General features: G+C 41.7%; 1 protein-coding gene across 10 annotated transcripts in view; it reads right to left on the reverse strand.

Moving 5' to 3' along the window:
• The window catches only part of ADGRL3 (adhesion G protein-coupled receptor L3), a 522,926-nt gene that overhangs the window by 275,659 nt on the left and 234,069 nt on the right, over window positions 1-13,198 (reverse strand). For 8 of the 10 annotated variants that reach the window (XM_054824728.1, XM_054824729.1, XM_054824724.1 and 5 more), the window contains exons 4-5: window positions 8,961-8,981; window positions 8,016-8,229 (exon numbers count right to left, since the gene is read on the reverse strand). In XM_054824728.1, coding sequence (XP_054680703.1) covers window positions 8,016-8,229; window positions 8,961-8,981 — 235 coding nt within the window. The remainder of the gene's footprint in view (window positions 1-8,015; window positions 8,230-8,960; window positions 8,982-13,198) is intronic. The other 2 variants (XM_054824725.1, XM_054824723.1) reach the window with 1 other exon arrangement.

The following is a 13,198-nucleotide window of genomic DNA, read 5'->3' on the forward strand; positions in this document are numbered from 1 at the left end:
GTCTGTATTTTTAATACTGGCAAGAGAATGATTTGTGCCTAACACCCATCTTTTGCCTGTTTGCGTTTGGTATCAGCAGGGTGACCATGTAAAATGCAAAGCTACGCTGTGGATGCCAAGCTGCAAGCGTGCAAAGGTAAGTGAGGTCTGCAGACAGTGTTTCCAGCCCTGCAGAGAAGTACAGAAATCCCAGGCATACACAAAGAGAGGGTGTGGTATAACCCAGCGCTGGTTTTACATGTCTTGGAATGGAATATGGAGTTCAAGCTCCAAAGATTCCACAAATGATGCAGTCAAAAATGTGCTGAATGAAAGCTTTGAAATATCCTGGAGAATAGACAATCTCCTGTGTATAAACCCAATTTTGACCTCAGGCACAGACTAACTGAGCTCTTTTGTACAAGTAGAAAGAAAAAAGAAAAAGAAACTGATATAGATGCATTACTTCAAAGTCATCTTACCTCACAGCCCTTTAGCCATTATTTCTAGCCAGAAGACTAACTGGAGAAGGAGCATGCATGTATCTTTCTACTCAAACCAAATTATTTCTTTGTTATCTTAAGATAGTGTAAGTCCATTTAGCCTGAATAAACCTTATACACTATCTTGCAATGCTCTAAATCAACGTAAGCCTCATGACAAAAAGACCAAGCATATGAAAACCAAGCCCTGTGATGGCCTTGTAAGGCTGTCATAATCAGGCAGACTGAAGATGTAGGAAGACTGAGCAGAAGCATCTTTGATGTTCATCACTTCAGCAATTTAGGCAATGAGCAGAAGGTGCCATGAGCAGCATGCAGATGCCTGGCTTTAAACTTTGTTCTTCGGGCATCTCAGATAATGCATGATACAAAACCTGTTTCAGCAAAAGCAGAGAACAGTACCCGAGAGCTGCATCTTCGCTGATCGCCCTCCTTGCAGTTACAGTAAGGCTTTCTATGTGCTTTCACCCACCTCCTGCAACACGGTAATAAATGCAGTACACGTTTCAACTGGTGGACACCACTATCAGCAATGTCTCCATCTTTGCTCAACACTTCCTCGCTGACTACAAATTAGTAGCTGCTGTTCTCAACAAGCCTCAGACGTTCAGAAAAAACAGATGACAGGAGCATGTTTCACATAGGTCTTCTCCCACTGGCAAAAGCTACATGTGGCAGGCTGCCAAGGGCTGGCCAGTCCCTTCCCTCTGACAGGCTGGAGCTGGCCACTTTCACATGAGCAAAGTAATGGATGAAGTAATAAACCTGGATTTTCTCTGCATGGTTTTCAGCACATCATGTGTTCAGCACTTCTGAGGCCACTTCAAGACATGATTTATCCAAGAGATTATCCCATGTCTTCTCTTTGTCAGTTAAGGCCAGTTAGAGGGAAAAACTGAAATTAAAACAAAATAGCTGGCAAACTGAAATGGTCTTAGAAAACAGCAATGACAAATTCCTCCAGCTTCCTCCAGCCTGCGCACTTCAGGGAGGCCTTTCCCTTTGGCCACGGAGGCCGTCAGTTGCACATTGCTTTCTCAGCTCAAGTCTGGATTTTCTCAAATGATAGCACATTGGAGTCGTACGCTAACAGCAACCAAAAACCAGCAGCCACAGCACAACGCAACTATTTATTTATTTATTTATTTATTTATAAGTGGGGTGTTTTATAGCTGGCCACGGCTACCAATTGGTACCCGGGGAAGCCTAAGGCATTATTTTTGATCTACAGAGCCTTCCACAGTTTGGAACCTAATTACCTTCAGAAACTACTGCCTCCTCCTCATCTGTTACCATGGCAGCTGCAATCAGCTGAGATGCTTGGGCTGACAAGCCCTGATTTACTAGGGTACCAGGGCAATTCCAGGGGGCTGTCGCTTTCAGAATTTACTCCTCTGCTTAGGTCTGACAGCATTTTCAGGAAAGGAAGAGGTAGGATAAATTAAGACCGTACAGGCTGGGAAGTAGCAACCTTTATTAGAGTGATTCAACAGCTCAGTGCACACTGCTCCACTAGCATTTACTGGGTGGGTTTTTTTTTCCTTCTTTTTCCCCTCTTAGGAATAGTATATGTGTCCTTGTCCCAGGGTCAAGGTAAAGATGAGATTAGTAGGCTTTGCTTCATTTTAAAATATCTTTCTGCATGGTAAAAAAATAGATTGTTTAACCAAGTGGTGAGGCTTGTTTTCTAGCCTTTAAAATCAGAATCCAGGGAACGTGAGCTTCAATATTCCCTGTTCCCTTATACTGATTACAGAAACTACTGTTTAACTGAAACATTAGTATTTTTCCATATTGATGCTTTTCATGTGGTGATCTCAAAGCACCAGACTTATGCTTCCCAGAAAGAGAAAAGCCTAGCTCTCCATTGTGACATCTCAGTCCTTCAGAAATGCATTTCCCATGCCATCTGTGTGATAACAAATTTAGAAAAATGAGTAGTATCTTGGCAGTCTTTGCAAAATGTACTCAGAATGCAGAAGAAGGTGGAGGGGTTCCTACCAAATGGGGCATTCAGTATCCGAGTCAGAGGTGATGACAACGTCTAAGCAGGAGGTTGTTTTCTGAGAAATATGCCATTAATTTTGTAGATCCTGACACAACTGTGCTGCAATTGAGCTGAAGTCTGCTCATTAAGTCCTACTTACGGCCATGTCATTACAGAGCCTCCAAGTCTGCAGCTTTCCTTGTCCTGCGCATCCTCCCCACATGCAACAGGACAAGCTACTTACTTAATATAAAAGACCATACAAGAACATCCCAAAATTGGTATGAACAAAACCAGCGGCCACTTTATGAATGATTAACGTGAATTATCCTGTCTGTAACATACAGATAACTCTGCCTCTTTTTTTCTCAATGCAAGAGCAGATCACTGGCATTTGAGAAGTGTCTTGAAAATCACAGGTGCTGATAGCATCAATAACAGCACGCCATGAGATGCAATATTATTACAATAATAATGGCACTCGTTTCGGACTCCTGCATTTTTCAGGTCATCAACCAAAAACATTAACAAAACACAGCCCTTCAGGAGATGAAAAATCTTTGCAGTGTAATGCAAGCTGGTTCATACAATTTCTTTCTTCTCACCCACCCTGTGCAAAGTGCCTGTCGCAATCCCTCCAACTACCAGGAGAGTTGTGAGTGCCCCTCCTCATGAAAAAGGATCAGGCCCTCTGATGAAACTAAATGGAAACCTCAGAGCGTCAAGCAGCTGACAAGTCTTACACTCCTAATTGCCTTTTTTTTTTTTTTTAAACTCTAGGTCTTGACCTGCAGGCTTTGTCAATGATGCCAACACTGAAACCATAGGGACAAACCATGCAGATTAGACCTGAACCTAAAGGAAACTAGCTCATCTAAGCAACTGCAGCCAGCGGGGCATCTAGCACCTCCCAGCTGTGCCTCCTGCAGAGCTACTAGCAATTCTCTATCTGCTCAGCCAGCAGAGGAGATTAGCAGAGCTGCAGCGCTGACCTGCCAGGCCCTGACCTGCACTGCACCAGGGCGTTTTGCTGGGGGCAGACGGCGCCGTGACCAGCTGCAGTGGAGCAGAGGGTACACATCCCGCTGCGCCGTGCAGGCTACACGTCCTCCACTGGAGGAGCTGCGGTTTCTCTATCCTGGGAGCAGCAGGAAGCTCTGGGCAAGAGGTGTCTTGCCTTTGGAACACAAAATGGTCCCATGCTCTTTTCAGGCAAGAAGAGAGGAGAGAGCTGAGCAGATTTCAGCCATCATCCCCAAGCCAGAAGTGGCAACAGTAGCACACAAGAGCTCTGCAACGCTCTACTGTGGCAAAAGGCAAAAGCTGCCCCCTTTGCGAACTGAGCTCTCTGGAGTTGCTGAGATAGAAGAGAGTTCCCCAGCAAGAGCTTTCCATGTTTGCTACCTTCAAATTTTGAAAAGGCAGAAGGAATTTTGCTTTGATTTTGGGAACAGCTGCTGAGAGCTGTGAACACTTCTCCCCTGGCTCCTCTGTTACACCTGATGGTTTTGTCTTATTAGTCGATCCCTCCTTTCCTTCCTCCAGCTTAAGAGTAGCAGACAATGGTTGGGGTAGACAAGGATCCCTTTACTCCTGATATCTGGAAAGCAAAAGGAAAGCCTTAAACTTGCCTTTAAGGCAAAAAACCCAATTGTTCTGCGTATGTGTACCTATGTATGCCAGCTTTGCTACTTGGACTCTCCCCCCCCATTTTAACATTCAAGGTTAAAGCCTACAGGAAAGGATAAGCAGCTCAGTAAAACAGACTGTTTCAAATTACAAAGTTAAACACAAAGGTGTTATTGACAGTGCACAGTTGTGCGAACATATACGCAAAACCTGATCCACCCATCTTCTTCCTTCCATTGGCTTCAACCCAGGAAAGTACACGGGCAGGTCTTCATTGCACAAAACACTTCAGCACATGCCTTAAAAAGAAGCATGTGCTGGCGTATTTGTTTGAATCAAGGAGGAGGCAACTAAATATTTAATTCCCTCGCCTGGGTTGCAGCTTTAAATTTGCATGGCATTTTTAGGAGACGACTAGCTCCACTGACTTGTAGTGAAACCACCAGCATGCAAACACTAATACACACATTTTGTCTTTCTGAGCTGGGCATTTCCTTGGTGGATGGGATCCACAAGAAATTCAAGACAGTGTGCTAAAAGCTATTTTTTTTTCTTTTTCTTTAGCGTGTTTCTAATAGACTAAACAGCCGTGTTAACACTGTAAAAACAAAGGCAACTCTTATGGGAATAGGAGGCTGCTTTTCCCTGTTGTTCACAGAGAACCCTGGCTGTTTGAATAGATGATATGTTAATTTTGTGGCACAGTTGCTCAAGGGAGGACGTAGCGAAGTCCCCCATGGTACAGTGCACACTGTTTACAATGGGCATGGTTAGAATTTAATTGTTTGTTACAGCCCTCAAAAAGACATTTTGCCACAGCAAACATGCTATGAAATACATTTTTCTCTAATCATATCAGAAAAACTTCAGTCCATGAAGCAGTCTCTGAGCTTTTATGGGCAGCTGCTGCTTGAATGCTTGAAGGAAGAGCTGGCAAGTTAAAAAACAAAATAGGCCACAGAGATTTAATTTCCTATAAAATAGCTCCCTACAAGCTGTTTAAATGTTCTTTACTTAGAGCAATACTCCAAAGATTTTAGAGATTTTCAGGGCAAAACTTGCAATAAGAACTCCTTGTGTTCCCTGTGCTCAGGGGGCTCCACAAACACACCATCAGATTTATGCCTTTCCCTTTCAAAATAACCCCACGTACTTGTCTGCAAAATTAATTTAAATAAACATATAGAAAGAAAGGAACACACTAGCCCATTTTTTAATATATTTTTTATTTTGGGGGGGAGGAAGGTGCACTGGGGGAGCAATTGCTAATATCTACCATAAATCCCGCTCACTTGCAGCCTCAGCTCATATCCTAACAACATCTATCTCTCACATACATACTTTTCTTCCCACCTTTCCCTCTCCCCTTCCCCACAGCCATGCCATAATGTGTCTACGTTGACTGTACAGGGTTGCTGATTAAGAACTGCCAGCAGTTAGACAACGTATTATAAAACCTGCAAGGGGACTGTGTATTTATGAATGCGATAATTAATCAATGCATAATAAGCACACACTACGCATGTAATTTTTCTTTCCATATGCAGACAGCTTCGATTACCATGTGGGTTACACTACCATGAGGATCTTTAGTTCCCAGTAGCTGCTTCCCCACCCCGCAGCGTTAGCAAAGACAAGCTCATTGTATTAAAGCCTGCATTCATCTGCAAAACCACCCAAAACCTGCTGAACTGATTAATTTTGCAGGTAGAGGCTTTCAGAAGAAAATGCCATAGTTAGTGCCACAGCTACTAGACTGTCACGATTTTCCTTTTAAACTACTTTTTTCAGAGGCTCAGTTATACGGTGTACTTGGAGCTGTGAGCTGGCAGACTGGTTTGCATCTTAAGAATGTATTTCATTTTAATGGTTTTATTTTTAAATTGTTTCAACTCTTTGAATTAATGGAGATTAAAAAAATGAGACTGACATAAAAATGCAAAGCAGAGTATTTTTCCCCTTTTTAACCTGCCTTTTAACTAGAACCAGGTTATATTTATTTTCAAGAAACTCAACAGTACCCAATTAATAATACGATTGCACATTCCTTCATGAAAATTTATCATCAAATGGCTAAAATGCAAAGAGCCACCACCCTTTCCTGAGCCTCCTCACTGATAAACGGCATTAAGCAAGGCCCCACAGATATTAATATTGTCAGTAGAGATTTGCTTTTCCCTTGCAAGAAATTTTCCCCTCAGTGGCCATCCTCTACAGCACCATTTTCTGCCCAAATGGGAAAATAGAGATGCTTTGCCCCAGAGATGCGCTTCGCTGCTAACTCTCTGCTAAGCTGTTTGAGTCTGCTGTGATGATATCTGAAGCCAAGTAAACAACATGAGTTTTCATCCCAGTGCCACGGACCTACAACATGATTATGCGCCCTCCCTGACCAAGGGGCTAATGTTTACTGAGGACTTGCTACACGTTGGGGACTGACGAGAAGATTGCAGAGCTCTGCATTTAGCTTAGAAGCTAGCGCCTGGAGGATGCTACTACATATATATAAAAATATTAATACTTTGTACTCTGTAATGGCCCACGAAGGGGATGACATAGTTTTATTCTGCCAATATGCAGAGGATTAAGGGTTTCTGCTTGAAGCCACTAACAATCTGAACAGAAGAATTACAGTAATTCCACTAAAACCATGCTGAATCCAAGGGACCAGCTGATGGCGTGTTGTTACCCTTTCCACTTGTCTTGAAAATGTAACTGGCACAATCCTACAAACAGGACTTCAACCAGCTACACAAGGAGGTTCAACTTAAAGAATGGGCCTATAGGAGCCATATGCAGCGACGACAACGTTTTTTACGAGACCTCTCTGCATTTTGAGATCTAAATCCTTGATGTGGAGCAATTATAAAGGGAGGTGAAAAATTTGGATGAAACCCATGCTTTCTTTTCTGTTGCTCACGCAACTCCATTTTTAGTGCAAATCGTTTCACAGCAAACAATAGCAAAATACTCCATTAAAACCTTGCACTGCTTTAGCCATTACGTCACCATGCAAACACTGTTGTCATGACTTCAATTAGCAACACTTTGCCTATGTCAATACCTTTATTAATACCCCGAAATACAAATTTCTGTTACTATTTAATTAACAGCCAAATGTATTGAATAATTATTCATGTGTAGTTATTAGGAGAAATGTACTGAATGCAATTACGTGTCAACAGCTGACTTACGAATCCTTCCCACAACACCTCTTGTGACAGAAAATACTCTGAATAATTCAGCAGCAGTTAAAGGGATAACCAGGATACCCCTAGGCTGAAATAAAGTGTTAGGCCCTGGCTCTGCAATACAGGAGTCGGTCTACATGGTGTGTATATCAGTTACCATTTCCAGATGGAGTAGCCACACTTAATAGCAATAGTTATTATATAGAAATTTAGCAAGTGTTCTGCAAAACCAATGTAATGCGAGTCCTTAACTGGGAATTCAGATCCTCCCTAAAACTAAGCCTGGCAACATGATGAATGATGGAGACTTTTATTTGTATTTCCAAAAAGGTTAATGTTATTCTGAACACAAAATATTAATTATTTAAAGGAGATTATTTGCTATCTGTTTGAACACAGCACAAAATCTAGTGAATGTGCATTTGAGAAAGACTTCACTTATATGTTCATTAAGAGCCTTGATATTTAGTTATTTCACAGGTAAAATTGGGATGGAGTGAGTAAAAAGAAGATGACTTCTTAGTAGTACTTACAGCAAGTGTTATTTATATTGTGTGATGCTAACCCAACTCTGTTAAACCCACAGTTTAGCAATGATAGCTGTAATTCCGTGCACATACATACTAAGTACCTGCATTTTCTCATGCAAACACACACACAAACTGGTGTGTACATACTGGATTAAAAAACCAAAAGTCAGCAAACAAAGAATATTAAATACTATACCTTTGAGTCATAATCTTATAGGCATCTGGCAGATAACAGCGGATATTCTCCATCTGAGCAGGATCAGAGTCACAGATTTTATCATCAGTTCTCCCGTAGTTGGCACTTTCGATCATGATAACATCTGTTCCCGGGCAGCGAAGCTCTATGGGGTAACTCTCACAGGACAGCTCCCTTCGGACCACAGCCATGGGGACCGGGGCACGGCTGAAAGCTGCAAGGATTAACACAGAAACACAGCAAACATTTACTTTCCACACTGAGGCTAGGATTAAAAGTGGAACGAGGTTTAGCAGCAGGTTTTATCCATATGCTGTACTGAGATAATTTTGGTAGCATTGAGATACGGTCTGCAGAAACAAGGTCCGATCCCCGGCTTGCTGGCTTCCCAGAGAAATCACTTCTCCACTCAGCAACTTCATTTTCTCATCTCAGAAATAAGGTAGCGATCACTTTTATACAGGGCTCTAGAAATCCCCTATTGAAAGAGGTAAATAGCAACTATTGTTATTACTTCTGCTTACCAGGGGAAAAGCTAGTTGGCTTTGATACATAAAATTACAGTCCTGTGTTGTACCTGATCAACCAGGGGAAATGTTCTGACAACGAGCAATCCAAGCACCAGGATCCCACCTGCTCAGCGAGATTGCATCTGTCCTACTGCAGATGTAATAACATCTGCATTGCTCCTGGTCCTTTTATTGGTCCTTAGAAAACATGAGGCTAATGGCTTTTGCTGTAACCTGCAGCGTGCCAGGGGATGGCCTGCGGGTTCTGGCAACCATCCCAAAGTTTGGGCCCTGCAGTGATATCTTCCATGGAAAGGCCAATATATGGGGCACTGGGTGATTAAAGTTCAGTCTCAGCTTTGCATCGGATCTGCCTGGATGTTCAATACTGGCACATACTTGTAAAGTTAATTTAAAGAGCTCTCAGATATCTTACCTGTTTTAAAAGAAATCCAGGCTACAGTTTGCAAAAGAAAAAAGAAACACACTTTGAGATACCTTGAAAACAAAGCCCTAAAGTATTAGTAAATAAACTCACATGAAAACAAGTAATAATATTTCCCATCTTTACAGCCTCTTTGATCCAAAGATCTTCAACAGCTTGACAAATGCAAATGTATTAATCCCCCAAATATCCCTATGAAGTAGTTACGTGTTGTCATTCTTGTCTCAGCCACAGAAGGGTTATGCGGCTTCCAGAAGATCTCACAGGAAATACACAGTGAATCTGGGAACCAAATACTTGTTTTCCAGCTGAGCACAGCAGCCACGAGCTGAAACAAAAGCCAACCCCTTCCCTTCCTTATTCCATGAGAATGAAAACTCACCCACACCAAAAAGGTTTCCAGCTGCAGGGATGATGTGCCCTTCTGGCTCCATTTTATACTACTTCCAACCACAAAACAACATATAAACTAAGCCTGTATCTCTGTGATGGTCACAGAGCAGTCAGGGAAGGTTTAACCCTCTAACAGTTCCAGGGCCCATCTGACATTGAGCATCTTTCAACAACTCACTTTCCCTCCTGGCCCCATTATAAAAACACCAAAATACCCTCCCCAAAACCAAAAATCCCTTCTAATGCACTGTTGTCTTGTCCCATAAAACTTCCACATGGTACACGCACGCCAAGTTTGCTTGTGGAAATGAGAGTGTACTGATGTTTCTCGGTATACCCCTTAACTGTATCAAGGCTGCTCTGTCTGTCTGTCAGGCAGCAATCCAACACATTACTCTAACTTCTGTGAAGCCTTCTATTACTGTCAGCTGTCTCATTTAGATTGCATTACTGGAGAGATAAACATTCCCATATCTGTAAACTTGCAGGGATTACTCTAATATCAGATTCTTACTGATGTGCCAGATTTGTGGACTAATTGCCAAACTCCCAAGACAGACATGCATTTATTCTTGAATAAGCATAGCTTTAGTGTTTGGATAATGAAAGATGTCCTCATTCCGTGTGATCGGAGAAACAGTTTTGCCCTGAGCTCATATTGCACCATACATTTGTGTAATGCACTAAATTCTTATTGGGACCAAGTTCTTCTGTTACAGAAGGAGGGAAGCCAGGAGGACAAGCGCAAACCTCTGAGATGCAATACCTCATTCTTACCCTTGGCTTTACATCACTAATCAACAAGAAGGTGAGTGGAGGAAGGATGGGACATAAAGTTAGAGACAATGTTTGATCAAAGAGATAAGCCCATCAGAAAGGCAGAGTTGGCAAAGCCCAGCAATTTTAGCCTGCCTTACAAACAATGTCAAGAGGTATTAAGTCCACTTAAAAGGATCTGTCCACAGAAGCCTGCAGCAGCCCCTGCTCCACGAAACACCGGACTCTATGGCAACGGGGGGGAGTTTATATTTGCCTGCATTACCTTTAGTGTTCATGGGTCCAGTGCTGATTTTGGAAAAGATCTGCGGTGAGCTCTCTTTTTGAGCCTCTTCTGTACCAAACCTGAGCAGACTGGTGACACGGCAGGCAGAAGGTTTCTAGCAGCTTTTGGCAGAACGCTGAGGCCAAGCGCCCTCCCTCCTCCTGCCATGCACTTAGAGGTCTTCTATTAACTACCAAGAAAATGGCAAAATGAGGTTTACAGTCAATCTGTACAGTCAGCTGTTTGGGGCTATGGTTTGGTCCAGTTCTTGGGCTCAGTTCTCTGGGAGGCTACCGTAGGCTATAGAAATGGCAAAGACAGTTGCTAGTACTACTGTACTTCTTAGAGTTCCCACTATAGAAAATAAAACTCAAACCTCTGACCCACATGCTTCAGAAAGTATATTTTTGCTGTTAATTTCTATGTATTTTTTTGCAGTAACTATTCTATATTGTCAAGGAAAGCAGACATTAAACATGTGAAGGTTGAGGAAAACCCTGCTTAAGATCGCAGAAATTAACTGTCTGGACATTCACTTATACAAACCTGGTGTATTTGTCAAACATAAATCCTGTACATATGCAGCTAATCTTAACTTCCATGTTTTGCTGGAATTAAGACATTACAAACTGCTACCAGTAATATGGTTTTATTAAAATAGAAGTTTATCTGAGGGCAAAGATAGCATCCTAATCTCATAGCAACTCTATCAACAATGATGATTGCAGTACTTCAGGCTTCTGGTGGAGGATTTCAGTTAATATGAAAATACAGAGGTTTAGTAAAAGCTGTTAAACATGTTTCTGTACCAGGTGTGAGAGCACGTTTCTTGTATCTTGGGCATCTCTCCTGTACATGGGACTTTATGGCATTGATCTACTAAAATTGCATGAATGTCAGTCCCCAGCACCCCCCAAAAAAACCCAAACCAAAACCCAAACACCCTTCCCCAAAAATAAAAGTTAATGTTCTGCTTCCCATTGAAGAACCTCTGGACAGATGCAAACATTTCTAGATGTGGTTTTCTATTTACTGGAATTTACCTTTTTGTTTCTCAAATAATCACTAGACTGCTTGCCATTAGAAGGGCAGCTTTCACTTACAGACACCTCTCTGTGGTATTTTAGAGTCAACATTTATTTTCTGGATATACGGCATAAAAGAAACGTGACACCCTGGACAAACTGTAGGAATAGCTGAATACTGTAATACAATACGATAGGAGAAAGCAAAGGCATGTGTTTTCCATCCTGCCATCCTCCACCAAATCTGTTGCTCTGTGTGGTTTTTTTTTCTACCCTGATATCTGCAATAAATACTCCAAAGGGAGATTAGAGGTTGGCTGTTTATCTCCTTGTAAGCACATTTCTTGATGTTGGCGTCTCTATATGATAATCTTACTTAAACATTTTTACTGGTTTTCCTGTGAGGAGCAAAGATTTTTTTACTTTTTTGCTATGAAATAAGATACATCAAAGCCCATCTATAAAATACACAGCATGATTATATTAATTCATTGATACACTTCTCTCTCCTTTGAGCAGCACCCTATATTTGCAGTCCCTCACTGAGCTCCTCACTTAATCTCCTAAATAAGTTACCTAATTGTTGGCGTGAAGTCAAGAAGACCTGATGTCTACTTGCTACTTTGGAAAACAGGTGTCTTTTTCCAGGATACTATGTGCAGACAGCCATCTAAATACAGATGGCAGAACTTCAAGATTTTGAAAAACGCTCTTTTTAACATTTAAACGTGTGCCAACTTGAGCTTTCTAAGTGCAGCCATTTGGTGGAAAATCATCCTCCTGAGCTTCTGCAGGGCAAAGTGAGATCAGAGGGTGAAACGGCAACAGATAATGACAGGATTTTATCTGGATGATTTAGAACTTCTTTGTCTCTGCTAATTTCAGGAGCTGGAAAATTAAGTAAGTCATCAAAATCTTGTGCTTTTTCTCCCTCCTGCTTTTGACCTCAGAACATAATTGCCTCTTGTCATGCCTGCAGGGCATGGGCTTGTAGTTATCACTGTGTGCTTAATCAAATGCTGAAATAGCCTTTAAATTACGTGTCTTCTTGGCTGCCAGAGACTTGTTGAGCTCTGTTACATTTAGAGGCATGATGGTAGTAGATGTACTTTTAAAAGAAAAGTGTGGGATGATGCTTCTAATTAGGTTTTATACGCAGTTTTCCCAGCAAAATGATGTTCTGGCTCAGAATTTTCAGAGTGAAATTTCAGTGCATATTCAAGGGCGGAAAAAAACAAAAACTGGAAATGTAGAGATAATTATTTTCACAGGCTCTGCACATGATTTGGTTTGCCCAGCTAAATACCTGACTTACTGTTCCCAAAGGCAAACACAACATGCTGGGGGAACAGTTTCCTAGTAAGTTGGAGGAATGCTTCTGTGCTTGTAATTTCGCAGTACTTAATATTCCCACAGTTCACCTTGACTCTGTGGAAAAAAAAATACCAGAAAGTAATAATAAAAAAATCCCCCTCTCCCCTTACTCTGAAGCCTACTCAGGTATGGATACAAGCTGAAATCCCTTTCAGTCGTTTAGTCAATAGGCCTCATATGACTCCCACACTCCCTGAAGAGGAGCACATGCTTAAGTGCTTTTCTAAATCAGGGCCCTACTTTCCCTAATAAGATATGAAGTTTCGTTTGTGCATTCATTTGCAGCATGCTAACACAGCTCAGTGCTTCTTTTCTGTCTCCCTTTCCCTTAATCCAAATTATACCTGGCCTCTGATCTCAACAATATTAGTAGCAACCAAAAACTCAGGTTAAAG

Source organism: Grus americana, chromosome 4 (assembly GCF_028858705.1).
Source record: "Grus americana isolate bGruAme1 chromosome 4, bGruAme1.mat, whole genome shotgun sequence".
Classification (NCBI taxonomy): Eukaryota; Metazoa; Chordata; class Aves; order Gruiformes; family Gruidae; genus Grus; species Grus americana.